Raw genomic sequence first — 27,465 nt, 5'->3', positions numbered from 1 at the left:
TTTCCTTTGGAAAACAATGTTCAAAAAGGGATATAAATTCATCAAGAAATATGCTGCATTTATCATTAGCATTTGACTCATTATATATACCTTCTCAGTTTACATTTCCTCAACTTTCTCTGAAGTGGTCTATACATACTGGGTTGAGCACCCTCACACTTTTACTTAATGGTTTCTCAAGTGTACACTCTGTTAGGTTTTGTAAGTTAATCAGTTGTGCTTCATGGTCAGATAATCCATTTACCACAGTGAAAGCATGTGTTTGTTCTACATCCTCTTACTGCAAGTACATTATCTATTAGAGTACTAGTGCCGTGAGCTATATGTGTAGGGAAATTGATCACTGATTCTAAGTTATGTGTTGTTAACAACACTTCTAGTTCACTTTTCCTATCAGAATTGCTTAGAAAGTTAACATTGAAATCACCAGAGATCAATAACTTCTGCTTTTTTGTCCGACAGACAGCATAATAGGGAGTCAGACTTCTTTATGGATAACTCCCAATCTCCTAGTGGAGACCTGTATACTGTTGCTAATATCAACACAACATTATCTAGCTGAAGTTCACATGCACAAACCTCAAAGTGCTGATCAACACAAATTTTGGTTACTTCAACAGTTCTGTATTTATACACTAGTTTTATGAAAATGGCAACTCCTCCTTTATCCATACTAGATCTACAAGTGTAAGATGCTATATTATACCCATTTATACTGATTTTTTTTCCATCCCCACAGTTGCATGGTGCTCAGACAGACAAAGTATATCAACCTCATTCTTATTTGTGAGATCATCTAAACACATTATCAGCTCATCTACTTTATTTTTATTCTCCTGATATTTTGGTGAAGTAAGTTGATACCACCCTTAGCTTTATCCCTATTCGCTGTGCATGAAGTTTCTTTTCTTCTATTTTCCTTGGTTGTTGTCTGTCTGGAATTTGGCTGTCTGCCTGGTCCCAACAACCACAGGGATAACCCCTTGTGTGATTGTGACCCCCCCCCCCCCTTACAGTATCTGCTAATAGAGAAGCTAACTTATCTTTCCCATTCGTATTAAGGTGCAGGCCATGTGTAGCGTAATCCCACCTACCAATAGCATCAACTGGAACAACACTCATGTGAGACTTTGCCGGTGTCTGGAGCATCCCGTTCAGCTCAGTGTTAACACGCCTTACAGCAATGCTTACCCAGGGCTGATCATGGCACTGTAAGACCTCCACAAACCACACATTCGTGTGCCCAGTTTCTGCTCCTATTTTATCCAGGCCACTCCTAATACTATATCTTGGATTCATAGCCAGGTTGTTTCCTGCTCCCCCAACTATAATTACCTGATCTTCCTTCTCATAGTCCTTGCATAGCTGACCTAAGTTTTGTCACCTGGCTAAGGCTAGCACTTGGTTTCACAAAACTTGTGACCTGTTACTCCGTCCCTAATTTCTCCTGGAGCTGTTTACCCACACCCCTCCCATGACTGCTACCTATAAGCAGAATTCTTGTTTTCCTATTCTGGTTTAAATTCCGACCTGTCTTTTTTCTTTGAGCTAGTATTCTGCTTCAACCTACATTCAACTACATCTGAATCCCGAATGTCGCCACACCCTTTCCACCAGCCGCCGCCGCCGCCGCCGCCACCACCACCACCACCACCACCACCACCACCAAAGGCTCAGTGATCAATATTTGGTCTGGAGAAGTGGAAGAACACAACATGTGATATGAGAGGTTAGAATAGACCTGCAGTTATTCCGTGCCTGTTGTAAGAGGCAACTAAAAGGAGTTTTGTACAGTTGTTGTTCCCTCACTCTGTTTGCGAGGGATTGGTTGGTTGATTTGGGAAGGGGACCTAACAGCGAGGTCATTGGTCCCATGGGGGAACCATTCTGGAATTTGCCTGAAGAAATTTAGGGAAATCATGGAAAACGTAAATCAGGATGGCCAGACATGTGTTTGAGCAGTCGTCCTTCTGAATGAGAGTCCAGTGTGCTAACGACTGTGCCACCCCACTCAGCATTTGCGAATGAAACGGGGAGAGAAATGACTAGTTGTAAAATGTACCCTCCACCATATACCGTACGGTGGCTTGCAGTGTATGTATGCAGATGTAGAGGTGCAATGCATTTCAGTACAGGCTATGGAACGTACGCGGACATTGATATTACAGTCTGCAGCCTGAGCGTCTCACTCTTAATCGGTTGGTCTGACCATCATGACATCTGCAACAGTGAACACTTTCCTATCTCACTATCTTTCTTGACCCATTGAACAATGAAACATGCACCACGTTTGTCACTTCAGTAAGCCACCTTTTGAGCTTTCACCTCCAAAGCAACTTTTGAAACCAGTCAAGAGGAGGATATCGAAGGAGTGGTAGAAGATATTTTGATACAATTATACACACTGCAGAAGCAACAATAACCTGTTCTTCAGGCTCTGCCTGATGGACACCGTGCCCCAGTGATCTGAAGAAATACCTGCAGCTATCAGAGAGCATTGCAGATCACTTCAGCGACACAAGTGCCTTCTCTCTACGGAACATTTCATAGCATTCAAGAGACTTCACACAAAGGTACGGTTTTTAATAAAGGAGAGAATGCAGGAGTGTTGGGGACAATGTGTGTCATCTGTGAGACTGCACACCCCATAAGCTTAAGGATGGAGTAAACTGTGCCTAATTTGCAACCACCCACGGTCCACAGTAGTTCCTAGCATCTCCCTCAATGCCAGCATCTGTACTGATCCTGTAGTCATTACTGAATCTTTTGCAGCACACTTTGCTAATGCCTGCATACAGCAACTACTATCCTAATTTCTTGACCTGGAGTTGCTTGGCAAGGGAAAATTCTGTATCCTTCCAAGCAAAAGGGTCTGAATTATACAGTGCTCCATTTAGTTAATAGAAGTGTTGCAGCTTTTCAGCAGATTTTCGAGACAGCCCCCGCACCTGATAGAATTCATAATCAAATGCATAAACTTTTTAGTAACAACATAAAACACATCCTGTGTAAAAACATCATTGAGTTTTTAAATCATGTTTGGTGGTAACAGGAGTATCCCTCCCACTGGCAGGAGGGTATTATTATTCCTGTCCTGAAACTGGGAAGTGAGCTTCAAATTCTGAGTAATTACCACCAAGTCTGTCTAACAAATGAGCTGTGTAAACTATTCTAAAGAATAATTAGCCTACAACAGTGTTGATGTCTGGAAGCCAGAGGACGTATATTGCAATTTCAAAGGGGCTTTTGGGCATTCTGGTCCACCACAGACCAATTGATTCATCTGGAATCTGCAGTGTGTAACACTTTTGCACATTGCCAACACCTGGTTGCTGTGTTCTTTGACCTACAGAAGGTGTAAAATACCACTGGTACCATTACATGCTCTCTACATTGCACTCGTGTGGGTTTTGAGGCTTTTTACCTACTTTTATCCAGAATCCCCTATTCCCAAAGTGTTCTGGGTCTGGACAGGTTTGACCCTCAGCAACCAATACGTACAGGAAACTGGAGTCCCTCAGGGGTCTTTTCTGAATGTAACCCTCTTTTCCATCGATATTGTGACTACATTGGGACCCATAGTCTCACTATGACTGTGTGAGGACGACCTTTACCTGTACTACAGCTCTGCAGCATTATGCACCTCAGAGTGCCAGCATCCAGGGGTCATACAAAAAGTACGTAATTGGACTCCGAATTGTGGATATCAATTTTCTTTCATGAAAACTTGCTTCATGCACTTTTACTAACACAGAACTGTACATTCATGACTAGAACTTTCTTGGTAACCAGTTACTTGAAGTCATTGAAACTTCCAAATTTTTAGGCACTTTATTTGACTGTGAGTCAGCATGGTTACCACATATGTGCCGGTTCAAGGCAAATTGCATGAGGAATCTTAATAACCTTCCACTTATCAGCAGCACCTCCTGGGGCACAGACTGCACAATTGTGTGGTTCTGTAAAGCATAATATGGATGTGGTGGCTATGGGTTGGCAGCACCATCAGTATTGAGCTTGCTGATTCCTGTCCACTGCAGTGGTGTGCAGTTGCCAACTGGAGCCTCCTGTACAAGCCATGTAGACAGCCTCCGGGTGGAAGCTGGTGTCTCGCCACTGAGGGTCAGATGCCAGAAGCTCTTGGTGAACTATGCTGTCACACTGTGTTAGATGCCTACTCAGCAGTCTTACTCAACTCTGTTTCACAAGCAACAATTCAGGTTGTTTACAAATTGCCCAAAAAATGAGTAGATCATCTGGGATAAAATTGGAAGCTCTATGGGAGGACCTCCAACTACCCCCTCTTGTCTGTGTTCATAGAGTTCCCTCTGCCAACCCCCCTTACCCCTCCCCCATGGTATCTACCCAGTCATATGGTTGGATGGACCTCTTACGTGGGCTGATCCCACCATTCTCAGATGCATATTCTGGTCAGTTCTTCATGTCTACCCAAATTCAACATACGTCTACATAGATGGATCAAAAAGCCAGACAGTTGCTTCTGCACATGCAAGGAGGCATGAGAAGTATTTTCTCCAGAGTGCATGCAGTGTATACACTGCAGAATTGGTTGCCATATCAAGGGCTCTGCAGTGCATTAAATCTCACCACAGAAGACTTCCTGGTTTTTAATGACCCCATGATCTGCATGCAAGACATAGCTCAGTGCACCCCCCAAAAACCCTTTGGTGGCTAATGTCCAAGACCCATTAACTGACAGCTCTTGAATGACGGTAACATTCTTCTGGACACTGAGCCATGTGGGTGTTCATTGACAAATTGGCTAAAGATGCAACCATAGGAGAGAAAATTGAACTTGGCGTACCATGCATGGACAAACAATTGCAATTATGCCATCAAATTTTGAACACTTGGGATGTCTAATATCAAGTTACCATGACCCTCAACAAACTGAGGTTACTCAAAGGGTCACCAAGGCATGGTATATCACTCTGCAGGCCATTCGGAAAGATGCTGTCGTATTGTGTGTGCCTACTGCATATTGGCTGCACCAGATTACATCTACATGCATACAATACAACCCACTGGATGGTGCATGTTTGGGGCTACCACCACTAGTTATTTTCCTTCCTTTTCCACTTGCAGAGAGAGAGAGAGAGAGAGGGGGGGGGGGAGGGGAGGGAGGTAGAAACGGCTGTCTAAAAGCCTCCGTACAAACCCTAATTCCTCTTAACTTATGTTCATGGTCCTTATGTGAAATGTTTGTTGGCAGCAGTAGGATAATTCTGTAGTAAGCTACCAATGCCAGTTCTTTAAATTTTCCCAATAGTGTTTGTGAAAAAGAATATTGCCTTACTTCCATGCAATGCCATTTGAGTTCCCAAAGAATTTCTGCAATACTTGCATGTTGATTGAGTCTACCAGTAACAAATCAAACAGCTCGAATCTGAATTGCTTTGATTCTTTTCTTTAATCTGACTTGATTGGGATCCCAAACACACAAGCAGTACTCAAGAATTGGTCCCCACTACTGTTCTGTTTGTGGTCTCCTTCACAAATGAACCAAACTTTCCTAAAATTTTCCCAGTGAACCTTGCCTAAAACTTTCCCAATGAACCAAAATAGATCATTCGCCTTCCCCCTCTACAATCCTTACATGCTCATTTCATGTCATATTGCTTTGCGACATCACACCTAGATATTTATTCAACCTGACTGTGTCAAGTTGCTCACTATTAATCCTGCATTAAAACATTGCAGGATTGTTTTTGTACTCATCTGTATGAACTTACATTTTTTCTACATTTACAGCTTGCTGCCATTCGTCACACTCATTAGAAATTTTGTGTAAGTCATCTTGTATCTTCCTACAGTCACTAAATGATGACACCTTCCCATACACCAGCAAACAGCTACAAATTGCTGCTCGCCCTCTCTGTCAGACAGTTTATGTATATAGAGAAAAATAGCAGTCCTGTCACGATTCCCCAGTTCCCTGGAGCACTCATGATGATAGCCTTGTCTCTGATAACCACTTGTCACTTAGTTATTGCTTAAGAAGTATGCGAGCCACTGACATGTCCAGAAAGCTATTCTATATGGAAATCTAGGAATGAGGAATATGCCTGTTGCCCTTCATCTGTAGTTTTCAGAATATCATGTGGAAAAAAAGACAAGCTCAATTTTTCGATTTGACACTGTAGAGTAATCTTCGTAAAACCAAATTGTGATTCCACCCAAACCTGTTGACTTGTTGTTTTCAGGTCTTTCAGTTGCTTTTCTGTGCCAGGGATTTCTATTGGTATGCCCTCTGTGCAATGGTCAAATGATGGTTTGTTTGTATGATCCTCCTGCTTGAACAATTCCTTAAACATGAAATTTAAAACTTAATCTTACCTTTTGCTACCCTCTATCGCCACATCAGATTGATCAAGTGACTGGATAGAAGCCTTCAACCTGCTTAGCAATCTTACATAGGATCAGAATTTTCTTAGGTTCTCAGCTAGAACCTTTGCTAAGGTATGACAGTGGTAGGTGTTGCATACTTCGCACATTGATCTTTTTATGGCTACATGAGTGTTTGCTAACTTTCGCCTGTCATCATTTGCTCATTCTCTTTTGTACCGAAAGTGTAAGACTCTTTGGTTCCTCAGGATTTTCTGAATTTTGTTGTTAAGCCACAGTGATTCTTTTCTGTCCTTAATCCTCTAACTTGGCACATACTGCTCCAGAGTGCAATTTACAATCCGCTCCATAGTGCAATTTACAACTTCTGCTCTTATTTACTTCCATCAAACTGGAACTAAGTGAGGTCCATTCATTGTTTAAGCAATACACTAGCAACTAATTGTCTGCTCTTTTTAACAAAAATACTCTCCTAGCCTTCTTGATTGCTTTATTAGCTCGAGTAACCAACAGTGCTATGATATCTAATCCCTGTCTCTATACTGACACAGTCAATAGGGTCAGACCTGTTTGTAGCTGCAAGGCCCAAAATATTTCCTTTGGGTATGGGCTGTCAAACTAGCTGGTATAATCCCTGTCTCTATACTGACACAATTGATAAGGTTAGGCCTGTTTGTTGCTACAAGGTCAAAAATATTTCTATTGGGGGTGGGTTGTCAAACTAGCTGATATAATCACTGTTTCTATATTGACAATGTCAGTAAGACCAGACCTGTTTTAGCTACAAGGTCAAAAATATTTCCATTGCGTATGGGCTGTCGAACTAGCTGCTCAAGGCAGTTTTCAGAAAACATGTGTAAAAGTACTTCACAACACTGCCTGTCTATACCCCTTGCAATGAATCCATGGACTCCCAGTCTATACTCTGTATGTTAAAGTCCTCCAATGAGTATGCATGATCTGGGTATTTCTGTGCTGCTGAGCATAGATTTTCTTTAAGTCATTCTAAAACTGTCACGGCAGAATCTGGTGACCAGTAAAAACGTCCAACAATTAACTTTATTTAACCTAAACCTGATATAGGCATCCAGATTAACTTAACAGTCACACTCAAATTGACCTCATTAGAGGCGATATTTAGATCTGAGATCCTTTTGAATCAAGAGGACTTTCCTCAATGCAGCTCTGGTAGCCATCTCATGATCGCTCATATTCTCAGAATGTGTGGCCTGCTGGCTGACCTGAGAGGAGCAATCAACATGTCAACCTGATTACCTCAGATATGTGCAGACGATGGGTTAGTAGTTACCTGAGAGAAAGTGGATTTTGCAACTAAATTCAATCCATTTCCACTCTCGGTGTAAGATGTGGTTGTGGGAAGAGTACCTCTCACTGTGGCATGTGCCCTGAGCATACTCAATCTACTTTCTCTCTCCACACTGTCATGCATTTTTAAAGTTTTATGTATGTGTTTTATTTATCTATCTGTTTAAGCTAATTAGTTCTAAAGTTCCACAAGACTATGACGATTCTTTTTGGTGTATTCTTCAGTGACCAGCTACAATTTTTAGTGGGCTGAGTTTTAACTCATTTTCAACTATCTGGCTAGAGCTGCAGCCACATGGATCTTCAGCCATGATGACATGGTCACAGCCTCTGGAGTTAATAGCTCTTCTTTACTCATTTTGTACCTTTTAACTCGCACTGCTATGAATCGAGGGACTGATAACCGATAGTTTAGTCCCTTTAAACCCACAATCGTCGTCGTCGTCGTCGTCGTCATCATAACAACTGCAGCTTACATCTGTCGAAACCTGCTTATTATACCCAGGCCTTCGTTGGTAATTGACGGGAAAGGGGGGAGGGGGGGGGGGGGGAGGGGACGGAGAGAGGAGGATGGGTCGGTGTGGCTCCTTGTGGCCAGAGCTGATTGTGGTGCCTAACTGATGTCTTGTTGCTGGCCACAACCTCAAAATTTGCCACACCCCATTGCTAACAACAATTCTGCATCCACCTGACATTTTGGCCTAAAATATGAATCTAGATGTAGGAACCTGAGCCGTAATATGGCTATATGTGGAGGCGGTGGTCCCACTGAGTTGGGCAAAGCAGGTTCGAAGAAGGTATGGTGTCTACGCCCATGTAAAATATCGGCTGGGCTATGTCCATTTTCAGGGGTTGAGTGGCGGGTGGTGAGGAAGCTGGTGAGTGCCTCCCTGAGTCAGCTGTCATCATCATCTTGCGCAACTGCATTTTGAAGCTCCTGACCATCTGTTTGGCTTCACAATTGGACGTGAGATACAAAGGGTCAGTGGTCAGGCACTCAATGCAAAGCACATGCCATGAACTGAGAGCTGTTCATGGAAACCAGTATAATATGTGCTCACTCTATTGCAAATGCTAGCTGTGGTGGTGATGGTAGCCTTCTTTGCCATGTATGGAAAGTTAGAGAGGGTGTCTACATAAACCAACCACATTGCTCATTGAAACGGTCCGGCAAAATCGACATACACTCTCAGCCAGGAGTTGTCAGAGCACAGTCAAGGATTGAATCACTGTGATGGGGCTGATTTGAGTGTGGTTGCAAGTGTGGCAGTTCTGGATGGTGTATTCTATTGTGGCATCAACACCAAGCCAGTACACAGTGCTGTGCTGTGCCCTCGTTCTGTGCAATCCTCAATATGTGGTGTGGAGGAGCTTCAGTATTTGGGGGCAGAGCTTTGGAGGAACTACCACCCGGTGTCCAGAATCATCTGTAGCCAATGATATGACACCATCAGTGATTTTAAGCCTGTGTGTTAATGAAAATAGGTGCACCATTCTAGACTGGTGTCATTAGGCAAGTGCTTGGGCCAACTCCCCTGTACAGCAGACAACACTCTACAGAGTAGAATATCATGGTCTCTTTCTGCTGCTACTTCACTTGCTGCAATTGGGAATTCAGAGAGGGTGTGTCACTGATTTCTGCCTTAAAGCAGAACACTGCACTTTGTGCCTGTCAGACTCTTCATCTGGACCACAGGACAAGTGGGAAAGTACATCTGTCTCTTGGTGCTGCATTGTGACCAATAATGGATCTTGTAGGTTAGGAACAGCGCCCACTGTTGCAGCTGCTGTGTGATCTTGTTGGGAGGTTTCAGATGAGGGCCAAATAGTGAACTAAGAAGTTTCTGCTCAGTGATCAGGTGAAACTTAATACCATTGAGATATGCATGAAACTTCCCGATGCTGTATATGGTAGCCAATACATCTTTCTCAATTTGTTGGATAATTTCTCTGCACCACATGTAATGTTTTAGATGCAAGCACAATGGGCTGTTCCGTGATATTGGCATATTTGTGAGATTTTGAATGCCATAGTCTGATACTTCAGTGGCAGGTGTTAAGCATTTGCTGGGATGGAATGTTGGTAAACAAGGGCCTGACCTAGTGCACTTTTCAAGTTGCACAAAAGCTTTCTTGCACTGCTCTGGCCACCAAATTTAACACATTTTTCCCCATAAGTGATTCATCTAGGCCACATTGAGAATAAATTTCATGTAATAATTGACTTTGCCCAGGAATGACTGTCATTCTTTGGTGTTCTTATGAGCCAGTAAGTTAGTGATTGTGTCCATATGATTGTGTGTAGGTGTGAGCCCTTCTTTATGTTCATTTCCCAAGTGCTTTACACTTGTCTCAGAGAAACTACATCTGTCGAGGTTACAATGCAGACCATGAACTTGGAGCCACATGAACATCATCTGTAGGTTGCGTAGGTGCTGCTCGCATGTGACCCCCGTATTTAGCAAGTTGTAATTAACTCATTTGGGGATACCTTGGATGAGTTTCTCAGGGTATCTGTGAAATATCACAGGAGTGCTTGCGACCCCAAATGGCAACTGTTATAACAACAGTACATGCTAAATGCCATATCTAAATTACTAAGTGATAGTCTTGAAACCCCATACTAGTTGCAGGTTGGCTGTCTAACGGCTTCCAGGGGCAGCAAAAATCTGACTTTCAGCATTTAACATAATCATTGACTAAATTTTAAAATACTGTCATAACCAACTCATTAAGAGGTATAATCCTATGTTAAAAATTTAGCACAAGAAGAAAAGAATTACAGTTTAAAACTAAGTATTTTTTTCCAGCCATTGTAACTGATGACACACACATTCCTTTTTGTTCATCCTATATTTCAAAATGAGAGCACTTGGTGATTTCCAACAAACTTTACACAATTTCAAACCTTTTAGGAACTTTTCTTGCTAACACTCCCCCACAAAATTATGAAAGGAAAAATGTTTATCCTTTACTACATTTTCGCTGTTCACTCAATAAAACTTTGGTATTGGACGAGACATTGTAATGTATTATGTTTTTACAACCAACATTTTCATAATGAAGACACTTAGCAACTTCCAAAAACTTAAAGCACAATTTCCAACCTTTTCTGAAATTTTCTTACGTAAATACTTTCTGTCAAATGTTTAACACATTAAGTGATTTGTATAGTGATTAGACATTTGAAACTGTTTTATACATGCCAGTTCAATTCAGTAAAGAATCTGTAGTTTACTAGTTAATTTCTAAAAACTGCTTCATCTGACCATCTACAGGCATCTTAGAAAGATAATGGCCCACAGCCAATTTTGCCAACAATTCCTCCAGCCTACAAGTTGTATACATATTGACATTGGCTTGAGCATTAATGGTAGACTTAAAATTACAAGTTCTATGTTATCCATTTACTTTCTTAACTATGATTGTGAGTGTAGCCCAATGGCTAGACGATACTGGGAATACAACACACAGTCTATGCAGCCTATCTAATTCTGCTTTAACTTGCTTATACGTAGTGAAAGGCACTGGACGAGGTCTATAAAACTTGGGCACTTCTGATTGGTTTAATGATATGTTGGTCTGGAACCTTGTTGCACAACCTAATGCAGATCCAAACATTGGCTTTAAGTACATGCGTAACATATCAAGTTCTGTGAATGGCAATACAGTTTAAAAAAGACTCACCTGGTCCTGAATTTGGAAACCAAAAAGTGCAAAAGTGTCTAAGCCAAAAATGCTAGTTGTTGTCCAAGAGTTGACTGCTAGCATGGTAAGTTACTGATATTTTTCTATTTGGCTTGGACTACGATCTGGCCCCACTATGATCTTGGCCCGCAATGGACTCAGCTGGCTACTGTAAGTCGACAACTGACACTGAATGGACCTCAGCTGTGGAGAGCCAATTTTCTGGTATATATTCTCATTAATCAGAGAAATGGCTGTGCCTTTATTCAACTGAAAATCTGCCGTTGCTCTATTAATGTCCAATAGCAACGTGAGCCTTGGCATCCCATCTACTGCTGCTATGAGCAGCAGGAAGATAGCATGTAGCATGGTGATAGCCAGTATTGTTGGTGCATGCTGGCTCAGGTAGACACTTGCAAGACGACTTGGTTTGTGGCATGCAAAACAGGTGACTTTCATGGAAAGGGCAGTGATGCCATTGATCCTATGGGCCTCAGTATGAATATGATTTTATGGCATGTTCTTTTCTGGGACCCTCTGGCAATGACTGGGAGGAAACCTTTGTAGGAGCTTCCATTCACATTGGGTCATGCCAGCAGTGAACAAAAGCTTCTGTTTTTGCATGTTTCCTGATGCTGAGGGTAGTGGGTCACTAACTACAGTACCAACTACTTAATCCCATGACACTGGACTACCGGATGAACAGCTGCTCAGTAGAGCACAGTGACAACTGATACTGCTACAACATTAACACCAGAGGAATTATGAAATGTTGCTTGTGCAGATGCAGTTACTTCATGAGCTTTGACAAATTTTAGGACATCACTCAGGGTTGGTTTAAATGACTAAAGTCTTTGCACTAACTTCTGTGTCGGGGGAAAAGACAGATACCAACATTACGGGTGCAAAACCTTGCAAGATAGCAGCCCATTCTTCACGTCTCATTATGATGCTTAAAACACTGGTTAAATTTGAGCCTAGTTGCAATTACATGAGTTTGGTGACTGTAGTGGTCAATCAGCAAGCCACAGCCATCAGGAGTGCACTCTGACGTTCTGGGGTCAATCACTTGACTTGCCTTGCACTGAAGAACAAAGCAACGTAAATAGATCTCCCAACTTTTGTTTGCCGCAGCAGTGACTTCAGTGTAATTATTGTCTCTGAATAAAAGTGTCAGTTCTGCTCATCTCTACATATTTCTTTCAATTATCTTCAGTACTGTACTGCAGCAGTTCTTTTTATTTATGGTCCAACTTTCATCAAGCTATGTACTTGTCAGTAACACTTCTGTGAAAGTTACTTTTGCACACCAGTTTAGTTATTATAGTGTAGCAATTATGTATGGGAAAGATATTCGAATGAATGGTCATCAGTAGCTCAGTATGGGTTCTAGAAATTAGAAGACTTGACAGTTGCCTTCAGTGAGGTTTCCATAGGTACCACTCTGTACTCAGCTATCTAATACTCTTTGAGGCAGCAATAAAATTAGCATTTTTGCGTAGTCAGCACTTGACAGAAATATTTCTTGGTATTTAAAAAGGCCCTTGACACTATATGGAGTTACTATAGGATGTCAATTGAAGGAGTCTCCAATGTCAAAATTAAATATCTCAGAAACTAAGATTGATAGATGAGTACAACGAAAGTTACATTTATTGTGAAACCTGTAAGAATTTTATATGGAAGTTGTACAGAAGTTTTGAAATAGTTTGAAAAGCTGCTAACAGGAGGTGCTGTATGCTGCACAGCTTATGCAGTACCAGCATGCGTAATTAAACACATCCTATGCAAGCAGCCTTTGCAATCACATCACAGTCTTTCAAAATGTTCACTGCCACAGTATGGAAGTAGTGCAAATGAACGATGAAATTTGCCGTCATGTCCTGTAGTGTCACAACAGAAGTGGGTTCAAATGCCACACAGGTTGCAAATTCCAGCTTGTCTAGCTTGGTAGGATGGTTGTGGTAGAGAGTATCCTTCAATGTGCCCCATAAACAATAGTCACAAGGAATCAGATCACGTGAATATGGATGCTAATCCATCCCTGCACCAGTAAATTACCAGTAATCCAATGCAGTGACTCTATTCCCAAATTATTTGTAAAGAAATCAAAACACCTGTTCAGTGTGGTGTGTGGTGTGGTCTGGCCCCATCTTGCATGACCCATTTGGTGCCTTGTCGATCCTCCAGTACTACACGTGAGACGACAAATTGTTCCAAAATTGAAACATTATGTACACTAATGATCATTTCTCACATGACAAAATGGCCAATAATGCCTCTGCTTCATACTGTAGCCCAGACAGTGACTTTGCGAGAATGCAGTGGTTTCACTTCACACAAATGGGGATTTTCAGAATCCCAAAATTGCCACTTTTGTTTATTCATAGCTCCATTCAGGTGTAAGTGTGCTTCATCTGTGAGTCAGGTGCAGTCAATTTCAAATTCTTCATTATCAGTCTGGTTTGCAAAATCAGTCCTCTGTCACACAGCTCATACAGGTATAGCTTAGTGACTCTGGATTTTGAATGGAAATGCACAGGCTCTGTCTCAATGTTTTCTGTGTGCTTGAGTGCTTCAAATTGGTCTCTGCTGCAATTCTTCAGATGTATTTCCATAGACTTTGCTGAATAATTCCAGAAATTGTGGTGGCATTTTCAGGAGTAACTTCAGTCTGCCTTGTGCCAACATTCCCTGCTATGTCATCAGCCATGCTGCCTGTCTGTTGGAGTTTGGCAAAGAGCTTGCAAGTGGTTTTTTGGCACTGTGTTCTAACCTTTGTTATTCAGATACCAAAAAATCACATTGTTCAGTGGAATAAGTGATTTCAACCTCTTCCTTTGGTATGCTAACTGCCTTTCACATTTCAACAATGGAACTGATAGCTCTAAGCTGTGGTACACTATTTATAGGGACTACATACTGCAGTTAGAGTTCCATGTGTTAGCAACTTGGGCAGCCTGTATATTGCCTGACAACTGGATGAATGTGGCTTGTGATGTTCTCCTCACATTATGGTGTGCTCCTTCATTTCAGGACAATTTTTTAGTGTCATATCTGGCAATTCACTCTCAGACTGACATTCTTGGGAGAATGGTGTCCCTCAGGGAGTGTATTAAATGTTAATCTTTCTGCAGTAGCCATTATCAGCATAGTGGCTACAATCAGGAGTCCTGTCCAATGCTTTCTTTTTGTGGACAATGTTCAATTTTTTATTTGTCTTCTAGTCTCAAGATAGCTTCTCAACAACTTCAACCAACATTAAGAAACTTATAATTATGGGTTGAAACACAGATTTCAAATTTTCCTCAGATAAGATGTGTGTGTGTGTGTGTGTGTGTGTGTGTGTGTGTGTGTGTGTGTGTGTGTGTGTGTGTGTGTACGTACTTTCATCATATGTCATGGTTTTAATCAACCTGAACTGCATGTGGGGGGACACCACTTTTAGTTTTAAGGAACTGGTAACGTTTCTGGGTCTTGTCTGCTATGAGAAACTTACATCGTTGGCCAATAGGCCATTAGATTTGCCAACAGGAGCCTTCAGGACCAGCCCCATACACAGCCTAAATGATGAGGCTGGGGAACCACCTCCAACCATCTGGTAAAAGTTTCTCATGGTGCAGCATGCATGTAATCACTAGTCAATCCTCTAGTCTCTAGCCTTTAATCTTCTTCTACCAGTTTCAGCAGAATTAATGTATGTAAATTACAGAAGAGCAACAAGACCATTAGGGGCTAAAGTAAAGGAGCAGCTTGCAGACCTCAGTTTGGTAACCCTGACTGTTTTAACACAGGGGTGGAGAAAGAATCCTTTCTGGTTAGTAGTGAGGGCAGGCTGTTTTCAAATTTGACAAAGTACAAGAAATTTTGTACTCTATATTCCATTTTTTAAACAAGCCCTCTACGAACTCTTATAGGAGCACTAGATTTAGTAATTACAGTGATGGGTCTAAGCATGGCTATACAGTCATCTGCTCAATGTTTTCCCCTGACATTGACTTTAGGATTAGACTTCCAGACAAATTTACACTTTTGATACAGGGCTCTATGCGATCCTAGAGGTATAGAAACAGATGAGCTCCAGTCAACAGAATAACTTTCTCATCTGCCCTGATGCTGTAAGTGCCCTAGAGACCATTTACCAGATCTACCGAGCAGAGTTGTCCAAAACATGCAGGGCATACTTTACACACTACAGTTTCAAGGGAAGAAAGTGTCAGTCTGTTGGGTATTGGATCATTTGGAAATCTTGGGAAATCAACATGCTGGCACAATAGAAAGGAATACTTGCAAGAATAGTAATGTGCTGCTCCCGTGAGTGCTATTACCTCATTACTGATATGGAGAGTTGTGTGTCAGTTGGAAAAAGTGGGGCTAGAGGTAAAGAAAATAACAAATGAAGACTGGTAAAGTCTCTTATTATTTAAGATTTTATTATCCATTTTAATATGTTGATAAGGAATCACTGTCTCTGTTGGCATTACCGGCTGATTTGTCGAGTGTCTGATATGTATCTGTGATCCATCGTCCCAAAAAGATTGCTTGCAAGGAAAGATTTTATTCTCACTAAGCCTTTAGTTCATATTATGTAAGGGCACTGATAAGTGTCGTTGAGAGCTCTGAAACCAAAAAAATTATCATTCTTACTGCTTAACCTATATGTAGGCTGTAAGCCTACATCGCCGGCCGGAGTGGCCGAGCGGTTAAAGGCGCTACAGTCTGGAGCCGCACGACCGCTACGGTCGCAGGTTCGAATCCTGCCTCGGGCATGGATGTGTGTGATGTCCTTAGGTTAGTTAGGTTTAAGTAGTTCTAAGTTCTAGGGGACTTATGACCACAGCAGTTGAGTCCCATAGTGCTCAGAGCCATTTTTTTGTAAGCCTACATCACTTCTTTTGACTCTTTAAAACTGTTTTCTGGATTCCTGTACAAGTTATAGGTAACATTCTGCTCCCTATGTTTTATCCCTGGCATCTTTAGACTTTCAAAGAAAATGTTGCAGTTAACATAATAGTAAAACTTTTTTATCTAAATCTACAGATGCTGTAAATGTAGGTTTGTCTTTCTTCTGTCTACCTTAATACATAAGTCGTATAATCAGTATTCCCTCATGTGCTTCTGCATTTCTGCAGAACCCAAATAGATGTTCCCTCAAGTTAGCTTTTACTGGTTTATGATCTTTTTATCTGTCCTTTAACAAAAAAAAAAGGCTGTTTTGGAGTCACTGACTTGTGATCAAGGCAAAATTATGCAAGGCATATGTGTTGTTCCCATTGTCTTAAATTGTTTTTTGATGCATGAGAAATGTGCTAAATGATTATAGTAATTGATTATTTTAGTAATAATAATCACGTATATAACAGGTTTTAAGTGTGTTTTGTTTCTGCTCCACAGCTACCAGTGAAGGCTCAATACCAATGCACGATGGGGAGGAGCTCTTCATCATTGAACTTGATCAGGGTGATGGATGGACCAGAGTGAGGCGACAAAAAGATGGTGAAGAGGGATTTGTGCCCACATCGTATATTGAGTGCAACTTGTATAAATATAACAGCTGTTAGGGAGTGATATAGTCTGAATAATCCTAACACACTGACAATTTGCACAGCAATTGAGTGTGGATGTTGTGATGTTTTTGAAGCAACTGGCTGCAGGGATTGAAGAAAAATATTGCTCATATTCGATTCTGAGTATCAACTGCTGACAGAGAAGCTGTGACTTATTTGTATATATGATCTTTTGTATACTTAATGGCTTTTCCTGTTTCGCAGGCTGAAGGCGTACTATGTAACATTTGTCTTGTTATTCTCTGACTGCATTGCATTTGGCAATATGAAATTGACTGTAATTTGAAAAATGTAATTGTGCATTGTTAAGAAGTTTGTGAAACTTTTGACTGTTAATGATAAGTTAGTTAACCGTCACCATAAATGTCATCATAATGTAGTTACTCGTGCTCCATGTAATTTTTTTTAAAGAATTACTGGTTAGCAAATCTTTCTTTCATTCTAAAATATTTATACAAAATAATGTGCTTTGAATACAGCATATATTTCCATATTGTCATTTACTGTCTCTGATACTCAGGTGGGTATAATTAATGCAGAGATTGTAAATATATTTTCCATATACAACATGCAAATTAATACTTTAGGTGTAAATAAATGGCAACTGTGCTTGTCCTTTTTATATATGACAGTTTTTGTTAATATTTTCATCTTAATGACATTGCAGTATGCTGTTTAAACTACCAGCAGGCTGTGGCATAATATTTATTCCAGAATTGTAAAAATATAAATACACAATTTCAAATAAGTAGTTATTTTAGTTTTATTTCTCATAGAACCTTTGTGTGAACTGTGTGTTCTTCCAAAATATAAGGCTTCCTTTGATATGATCCTAAATGATGTACAGTATCTGAATCAAGGCATTTTGAGAAGGAAGATTATATTTGAGTAGGAACAACTTTCAAATATGGTCAATAGAAATGAACTGAGTCCAGAAAGCTGTTATTCCTGACCAGGTTGTGGTGTTTTGCAATTTACTCATCTCTGGTTCCTTATTACAGTAAACAGCATTGTTATGAAAGCATTTGTCTTGACTCAGAATTCCTGCTGACCCTGTGTTACTGAATAAACTTGCAGATATGTGTTCTACCAACCTGTCAAGTCATATTGCAAAGTTTATTCCAAAGGCTTATGTCCTTATATGTTACATTTTGTTGTTTTTTGCTTTTTTACTAAAATTGGCTTTAGTCATCAATCTCTATCACACACTTTGTTTCTCTCAAATATGAATTCCAACTGTGTGAACAATCACTGAGATCAGTTATGAAAATGAAAATGAGACATTACATTAAAAGTAAATGATTTAATTTCTTTCTGGTGGACAGTGTGTGGTAGAACAACTCAACCACCTAGTACTGTAGATTAGAAGCCTCTGTCAGCTAGTACACTGCTGACCATTTAAATTCCAGCACGAAATAACAAAATTGTATTTAATGTGTGTGTAGAGTATAGTAAGAAGAATACATGATTAAATTTATAGATGATTTGGTGGGGTATACAGGGTGCAAAATTTAGTACACAGGGCTGCCATTTCTGGCAACAACAGTGGCTCCAACGTGGATGTGAGCAGAGTCAAATTCAGCTCAGATGAGACACAGTTATCTCATTCCATGCTACTTGAAGTGTGCCAGAGTTTATGAAGCATAGTGGCTGACAAGTGGTGGTGTGCCATTCTTTCATCAGCTTATGACCAAATGTATTCAGTGGTTAATAGATCCTGAAAATATATTGAACAGAGCAACAGTCAAATACCCTCTGAATCAAGATAAGTCAGGACAGTACAGACACTGTACTGTTTCGTGTTGCTATGCTGAGAGGTGACATCATAGAGACTTCAAAGATAGGCTGCAGCCTCCAGCATTGACAAGTCAGAAATATAGTGTTCCAGCTGTCCAAATCACCAGCTATGCAAACTAGAGGTGGTCGAGTTGTGTACAAACTGGCACCCAATACCATCACACCATGTGCTGGGCATGTACGAAGATGACAAATGCAATCTGACAATATTTACTCCCTTCCTAGTTCCCACACATGGATACCTTCATCACGATACTGTGCACAGAACAAAGACTTGTCCAAAAAGATGACATGAAGGCACTTCTGTTGGATATACCACCATCACTACACTGTTCTCCACTGCCTTATCGATGTAGGACACAATGACAGTTGTACAGACTGTCTGTGATGCTGCAGTCATCATCACTCTGATCCTGTGGATATTTGTTGCATTGCAGACAAGACCATTTCCTGACTTGAGAGTACGTGATGTGACAGTAAAATTTTGTATGGTGGACCAAGCAGTGTGTTTGTTGTCTCTGGCACTAGTCACGTGGGGCCAATGTGATCTTGCATGGCATTGAATATGAGTATCTTACTCCTTATGCCTTCGATTCCATATTCTCATGACAATCGTGGGATCCCGACCAGTACAATGACCTTGCCACTGCCTAATTTTGATACATGCTGGTAGGAGTTTCTCCCTTGCACACAAGCTATAACATGACCATCTCACACTGAACTAACATTCAAAAGCTATTTCTGAATGATAATCCTCTGCATAATCTTTTCTCATATACAGAATGTGAATGGTCTTTTTCCTACTTCATACAGTTGCATTGAAATACTAATTATTTGCATATAGTACACTTAAGTCTATTTTTGAGGCTTGTTGTATGCAGTATTCATGGTATTTTAGTTTTACTGGCCAGCATTGTTAAATCTTGGAGAATTATTCTGAGGTCAAGTATTCAAATGCCACTGACTAGTTTCAGAACTACTGATAGATATTTGAATAAAATCGTTTTGAATATTGGACTGTGTCGTTATGAAACACTAAAAAAACGAAAATACTGAAGACACACAAAGAAAACACCATAGTAATAATGGACACTTCATCATATGAAGCCAAAATGAGTGAGTTGTGGAGTGATTGCTCATAGAATGAACCGAAGAGAGATCTCCCAGTGAAGACAGTGAGATAGATGAAGGTAGTGAGGCAGATACAATCCCTAATCAAGGATTCTAAAATCAATGCTGACACAACCGAGTGGCTCACCAAGGATAAATGGAGTATCAAAGGTGCATAAGGAAGGCTGTCATCTAAGAGCAATTGTCAATAGGATCAAGTTGCCCACATATGATCTGGCTCACAACTTGTACAATATGGGTGACCACACAGTCTTATGTCTAGGATTTCACATTTTTCTTCCAGCTCACATGGGAACAACAATTACTAACTACAGATCTAACGGTCAGCTGCAACATAAAATCTCTATTTACTAATGTGCCTATAGGTGAAACTATTAACATCTTACAGGAGGAAATACCACCAGACATCTGCAGCTTGGTATGATTGTGCTTGTCATCAGTATATTTTGGTTGACAGGGCAAATCTAAGAGCAGGCAGAGGCAGAGGGAGTGGCAGTGGGATGACATATTCATGGAAGCATTCAGACAGGTAACACTAAGTTCTGCACCATTGTGCCCGTGTTGTTGACCTACTACACGGATGACACATTCATCATAAGGCCACATGGGAAAGCAGAGCTATGCAGATTTCATCAGCACCTTAGCTGTGTACTTAAAAACATACAGTATAAACTAGGGGGGAAAAGGAGCAGTTCCTTTTCTGGTTGTAGAAGTGTACAGAACATTTAGTGGCAAACTAGGACATAAAATGTACAGGAAACTGATGCACATCACCAGTTATCTGCATGCAGAGTCACACAATCATTTAGAACAAAATAAAAGTTCTGCTATATATGCTGACAGCCAGAGCTCATGACATTTACAATGCTGACAACCTCCAACAAGAACTGAACAAGCTCCAGAAAACATTCCATGCAAATGAATGTAGAACAAGAACATACAGTAGGCTATGAGGTGTGATAAAGATAAAATAGACAAAGGAACAGAACCACCTCTTTCTGTCACTCGCTTAACTTATATGACAGGTGTTGGCAACTGTGTAAACAAGATGCTGCACCACGGGGGATTTAACGAATATTTCAGAGTGGCCACAAGATCATAGTTCTTTTGAGACCTATGAAGGATTCTGTAGATGATCTTCACCAAGCAGTTGTCTACACATTTCAGTATGAATTTGGCAAAATCTACGTTGGTGAAACAGGAAGACTGATTAGCAGTCACATGTTGGAACATGAACCCTATGTGCAACTGGTGCAATGCAACAAATCAACTGTAGGTGAACATCATCAGGATTATATATGATCTATTAATTTTTGAGAACCCCATGTGCCTGATTATGGAACATGGATGCAAAAGTGAAAAATAAGAGAACTTATCAAAATAATTAAATTCCCAAACAGCATGATCAGAAATTATGGCTATAAGTTACCAATGCCCTGGTGCCAGAGATCCTGGACCAATGGGATGCCGATGTTCACCACTCGATAACACCTCATGACCAGGGCTCAACAGTGTAAACAAGGGGCCACGAGAGAACTGCCATGCGACATCATTGCCTCACTTCAGGAAAACACTACCCATGGGTACAAGCTGCCAATTCACTACTATCTGCTAGTTTCTTGCCAGAGTAGCACAGGCAATAGCCTGCTGTACAGTCACCTCTCCATAGCAATCTTTGTTTCGACTGATCAAGTGGCATACCATAATGTGATGTCGGTAGCCACCTGACGACACAAGTAAGACAGTATATAGGGGAAGACTATCACCAGAATCCAGGAGCTTGTCGTCCTGTAGAGAACCGCTTCAGAGATGGTCAAAGTATTGATATTGTAGTTGTTTGTTTTTCGTAATGACTACTTGTAGTACTAAACACAATTTTTAATCAAATAGACACTGGCCTTGGAAGCTTATGAACTTACTTGACTGGTAGATGCATTGTCTAAATTCATATTTTATGTTTGCCTTCAAATGATGCAGATAACTTGAGTGTCGTCTTTGTATTTAGACATATTCCATGGCATTGTCAAAGATGTGGCTCTTACAAAGGAAAAAATAGTTCTATACAAAGATTTTATACCAAGAAAGCTGAGAGCATTCTTCCTAAGGTAGTGAGGTAACACCTAACAATTTCTTACTAAATAACAATTCCCAGAAACTACCAGAGGCCTCTTATTTGTGTTAACAATCCGGCAATTGTCAATCACAATTTAATGTTAGAGAAACAGTAAAGAAAAATTTACAAAAAGTATGAGCCTTCTGTCCACAAAATATAAGGACACCGATTTCAAAGTTAATTGAAAAACAAAACTTTTTTACTTTTCCCTGAAATACTAGAACAACATTACAGAAACTCCAGTGGAGATCAAAATTTATGCATGCTGTAGGAAACACTCTATGGGCAAAACTATCTGCGGTATGTAGTTGGTTTCCATTTTGGTATGCTAGTTGTGTGCATCCATTCTACATGATTGGCTTAGTTATACTGATACTATTAATATGAACCATCAGCTTTCTAAACCTGGCTGTAGTTAACTACCTGTGAAAGTGCCAAGTTCATTTTGACACAAGGAAGAGCAGGCAGAAACATTGATACATTCTATTTAAGTACACTACTGGCCTTTAAAATTGCTACACCAAGAAGAAATGCAGATGATAAATGGGTATTCATTGGACACATATATTATACTGGAACTGACGTGATTACATTTTCACGCAATTTGGGTGCATAGATCCTGAAAAACCGCTACCTAGAACAACCACCTCTGGTCGTAATAATGTCCTTAATACGCCTGGGCATTGAGTCAAACAGAGCTTGGATGGCGTGTACAGGTACAGCTGCCCATGCAGCTTCAACACGATACCACAGTTCGTCAAGAGTAGTGACTGGCGTATTGTGATGAGCCAATTGCTCGGCCACCATTGACCAGACGTTTTCAATTGGTGAGATATCTGGAGAATGTGCTGGCCAGGGCAGCATTCGAATATTTTCTGTATCCAGAAAGGCCCGTACAGGACCTGCAACATGCGGTCGTGCATTATCCTGCTGAAATGTGACCAAGACGTGTAACAAATGGCACCCCATACCATCACACTGGGTGATACGCCAGTACGGTGATGACTAATACATGCTTCGAATGTGCGTTCACTTCAATGTCACCAAACATGGATGCAACCATCATAATGCTGTAAACAGAACCTGGCTTCATCCGAAAAAATGATGTTTTGCCATTCGTGCACCCAGGTTCGTCGTTGAGTACATCATCGCAGATGCTCCTATCTGTGATGCAGCATCAAGGGTAACTGCAGCCATGGTCTTCGAGCTGATATTCCATGCTACTACAAGTGTCGTCGAACTGGTCGTGCAGATGGTTGTTGTCTGGCAAACGTCCCCATCTGTTGACTCAGCGATCAGTTCGTGGCTGCACGATCCGTTACAGTCATGCGGATAAGATGCCTGTCATCTCGAGTGCTAATGATACGAGGCCGTTGGGATCCAGCACGGCGTTCCGTATTACCCTCCTGAACCCACTGATTCCACATTCTGCTAACAGTCGTTGGATCTCTACCAACGTGAGCAGCAATGTCGTGATATGATAAACCACAATCGCAATAGGCTACAATCCGACCTTTATCAAAGTCGGAAACGTGATGGTACGCCTTTCTCCTCCTTACATGAGGCATCACAACAACGTTTCACCAGGCAACGCCGGTCAACTGCTGTTTGTGTACGAGAATTCGGTTGGAAACTTTCCTCATGTCAGCACGTTGTAGATGCCGCCACCGGCGCCAACGTTGTGTGAATGCTCTGAAAAGCTAATCATTTGTATATCACAGCATCTTCTTCCTGTCGATTAAATTTCGCGTCTGTAGCACATCATCTACGTGGTGTAGCAGTTTTAATGGCCAGTAGTGTATCTTGTGAGTGGTCTTATCACTGTTCTGAAAACCATATTGTCCTTGGTGCACTGCATATCACATCATATGAACATTACTGATCATATTATCTGATTATGTTCAAGAAATGGAGCTTTTAATGTTTTCACCCATATGAGGAGCTGCTTGAATAAAGAAGCAGTTGCTCCATGAGGATTAATCTATTGACAATGACACCTGGAGAGACTAAAGCCCATCGTCATAGATAGCACCTCATACTGCCTAGTAGGCAGCAGCTGGCCAATTGGAACAGGACTAAGGCCTAATCCGTGAGCTGCATTTTTGTTTAATGTCTTTAGTCAGCACTATGGCGTCAGACTGACATGGCAGATCATTAATAGATCATGTGGAAAGACTGGGTCCCAGGCCAATTCAGAACACATGGCAGACCACTCTATTAAACAAGAATTTTTCATGTCCCTGTGGCATCTGTATGTCACAAGAAATTTTTTCAGCTGCTGTGCAGAAAATAATGTGTAATTTTAGTGCTCTATTGACAGTCAGTTTCACAGTGATGGTATGAAGTTTTTAGCTCTTTGTTTTTGGGCTAGGTGTTTCCTAGTGTCCAGTTCCAGAAATCTGAACCATTCACATATAAACTTGTATTTATCATACTGTAAGCATTATGACTCGAGAGGCAAAGACTGTGCTATCAGTTGCAGTCTTTATCATAAATGACAAAATGACTTGTTATGTAAGGACCAGATGATATGTGATAAATGTGGTAAGTCAACACATGTTATGTCAACTGTTGTTGGGGTCGAAATGTGACCCTAGGATGGCGGAGGACTTGGCCATTCATAGGTCAGGAGAAAGTGTCGCATCCTCGCTGAGACATGGGTTGTAGAGGTGGTGGAGGTGGTGATGGTGGTGGGCGCAACCACTTGGCAAGCTGTTAATGAAACATCAGTGTTTACAATAGTTCCATTGTCAGCTGGCTGGTGACACTGCGGTGCAATAGTTCTGTTTTAGTACAGAGGTGGAATTACAGCAGGTGAGAGGTGGTTGCCCCTAGATGATATCAGTGGCTGCCGGCACAGTGGGCAGTGGGATCAGCAGCTGTTCATCTGGCACTGCAGTGGTCTCTGCCTCGAACTCAGCAGCTCACTAAGATGGCAGTAGTTAGCATCGCATACACAACTGAATAAGGTTGTGTACAGAGGATGTCAGTGAGCACCTGAGAAAATCTGAAGATTGAGGGCCTGATTTGGAGGGAGAGGGGAAGGTGCGATATTTATGAGAGTTTGGCAGCCAGTGCTCCTCCAACAACAGTACCATCAACTTAGAAGAGAGAACAGGTTGTAGCAGCCAAATGTCACCATTGGATGGCAATTGACGTAAATCATTCTACTTTTCTCATTTAGTCAGCTCCTGAGGGAGCCTAGCTGGAGCTGTAGTGTTGCCAAACTTCGCCCTTCAAAGACACTGGCTAGCTTCTTTCACTTTGTTAGCTTCTTGAATAAGTCGTCTGAGTATACCTACTTGTGAAGTGGTGTCTGTGCTTGAGCCTGACAATCACTTCCTTTGGTATGGCGTAATTTTGCTGAGCATCACAATAGCAGTTCATTGCACCTGATGGATTCATTGTTCAACACTGTTGAGGTGATAATCTGATGTGATGCATAGACTGTCTTGTTTATGTTGAAGAGTGTAATTTTTATTTCTCGTACATTTCAAAGTCACTCTCATATACAGAGGAGAAGAAAGGTGATAAAGTCCAATAGCCACTCATCTTCTCTTCATGTTTTATCTCTGTTGGTGAAAAGTGTCCTTCGAAGTGGTTAACTTGTACACAAGTATAGTGCTGAATGCTCTTTTTATGTACAAGTGTACTGTTTAATCCTTTAAAGAAAAGTTAAACATTGCACAAAGGCAGTTGTATTTTTTCAGGATACCAGGCTGCAAGCTGTCTAATTGCAGAAAATAGATATTGTCAGTTACAGAATGCAGTTCAGCAGATATCTCTGGGATAGACATAAATAAATATCTGCCAGGAATCACCGGAAAGTCATAAAGCTCTTCCATCCCTGATCCCCTCCCCTCATATTCCAGGTCAATGACACTGCATACCATTCCTCACCCTGTAATTGAACATACCTTCATGGATTGATTACAGACAAAGAGCTGGTTTGTGACATAGCAAAACAGAGCAAACCTACACTTGGTGCAACCAAAATTACTGTTATTTACCAAGAGTGGCAGTGGCCATCACCTTGCAAGTTCTGCATATGTACTCTTGTCTGAAAGTGAAAAGATCTTAGAAGTCAACAAAATGAAACAAAATGACACAAAAATTGTGTGCACTGAAAAATATCCTGGTAAGAATGTTATATGTGGTGTAGTGATGCAAATTTCAAGGTGTAATGGAAATTCAGTCATGGGTCACTGGTGCCACTCATTGTGTGTACTGTCCTGCTGGTGGCATACAAATCATCAGTACATGGTGTGTTGTCCTCACATTGTTTTTCAGGGTAGGTAACGGATCCCTATACTATGGATGAGGCCATGCACATGACTTTTGATAATGGCTCCCATTACCCTCTTGATGCCAACAGTGGTCTACAGTGGCAGTGTAATGGGCAGCATCCTTTGTTCTACAATGCCTCATGCATTTCATATATTTTAGTGATATGAGGTACCACAACTATAAATTTATTGAATGGTAACAATGATCCTGCCGAAGCTGGAGGTGGCCAGTTGTGTTGACCAAATAAACAGACTTTTGAAGATAATGTGATCAGACTAAAAATTCAAATGTTTAGGGTTCAATCCCCAGTTATTCTAAGTGGTTTCCCTGTCATTTATCTCTCCCTTTACCCATGGCTTTGATTTGCATATGTGAACAAGTAGCATCATGATTCTGACTCTATTTTAAATTGTCAGTGTTGAAGGTTGGTGGGAGGTGAGGGTATACCACATGCTACAGGGCCCTGTCTGTTAAAATACCATGGTGTTCAAACCAGCCTTTGGACAGAGAGCTGCTTTACCACGTAATAATCTTGGACCCAGTTTTAGGTGGTAAGGAAAAGGTGCCCATACCATAGCAGAATGTTATTCTCAAAGACCACAACTATCACAGTAGCTTTAGATAAAACAGGCAATAGTGCATGTGCTGCTAATGAGACATCATAACAGAGGAGAACGCTGATGTTACCATGTTGATTCCTTCCTATAATGTTGGCAAGATTGTAATGCCATGACACGGCCTCAGTTGAACAGGAGAGAATCACTTGCTGTGCTAAACCATCACTTGACTGAACAGGACTCTTAATCAGTTGTATCTCGATCTACCATATTGGGCAGATTTCCCAGTCTAAGTTATGACTTTGAATGAAGGGAATGCATCTAATAGTGTTCTGAACACATACAGTAATGTCTTGATGCCAGGGATGCATAGTGTAATGCAAGATTTGTGTCATAGATGCTGCCATGTGATCTCCAACTGGGGTTGGTCGTGTGCTTATTTCTTCAACCTTTCAAGGCAAGATGATGATCCTGTTGTTGGGTTGTAGCACATTGTAGATACTGAAAGTCATTGAGTGTTTTCTTCTAGCTGGACTCTAATTCAGTGATGAAATGGCACTGTGGCTAATATTTTGCTCCCAGCCCACTTTATGCTGACTGACTTAAGATTTGAACTATGTGCAATCTCATCTGA

At 41.0% G+C, this 27,465-nt stretch overlaps 1 protein-coding gene across 6 annotated transcripts in view; it reads left to right on the top strand.

Annotated features, from left to right (window-relative positions):
* LOC126469805 (formin-binding protein 1-like) overlaps positions 1-17,661 on the top strand; it is a 364,658-nt gene extending 346,997 nt beyond the window's left edge. For 3 of the 6 annotated variants that reach the window (XM_050097066.1, XM_050097065.1, XM_050097068.1), the window contains one exon: positions 16,774-17,661. In XM_050097066.1, coding sequence (XP_049953023.1) covers positions 16,774-16,940 — 167 coding nt within the window. In that variant the 3' untranslated portion in view covers positions 16,941-17,661. The remainder of the gene's footprint in view (positions 1-16,773) is intronic. The other 3 variants (XM_050097064.1, XM_050097063.1, XM_050097069.1) reach the window with 1 other exon arrangement.
* Positions 17,662-27,465: the final 9,804 nt, after the last annotated feature.

Source organism: Schistocerca serialis, chromosome 3 (genome assembly GCF_023864345.2).
Source record: "Schistocerca serialis cubense isolate TAMUIC-IGC-003099 chromosome 3, iqSchSeri2.2, whole genome shotgun sequence".
In the NCBI taxonomy this organism is placed as follows: Eukaryota; Metazoa; Arthropoda; class Insecta; order Orthoptera; family Acrididae; genus Schistocerca; species Schistocerca serialis.
This window is presented reverse-complemented; position numbering and strand designations above follow the sequence as displayed.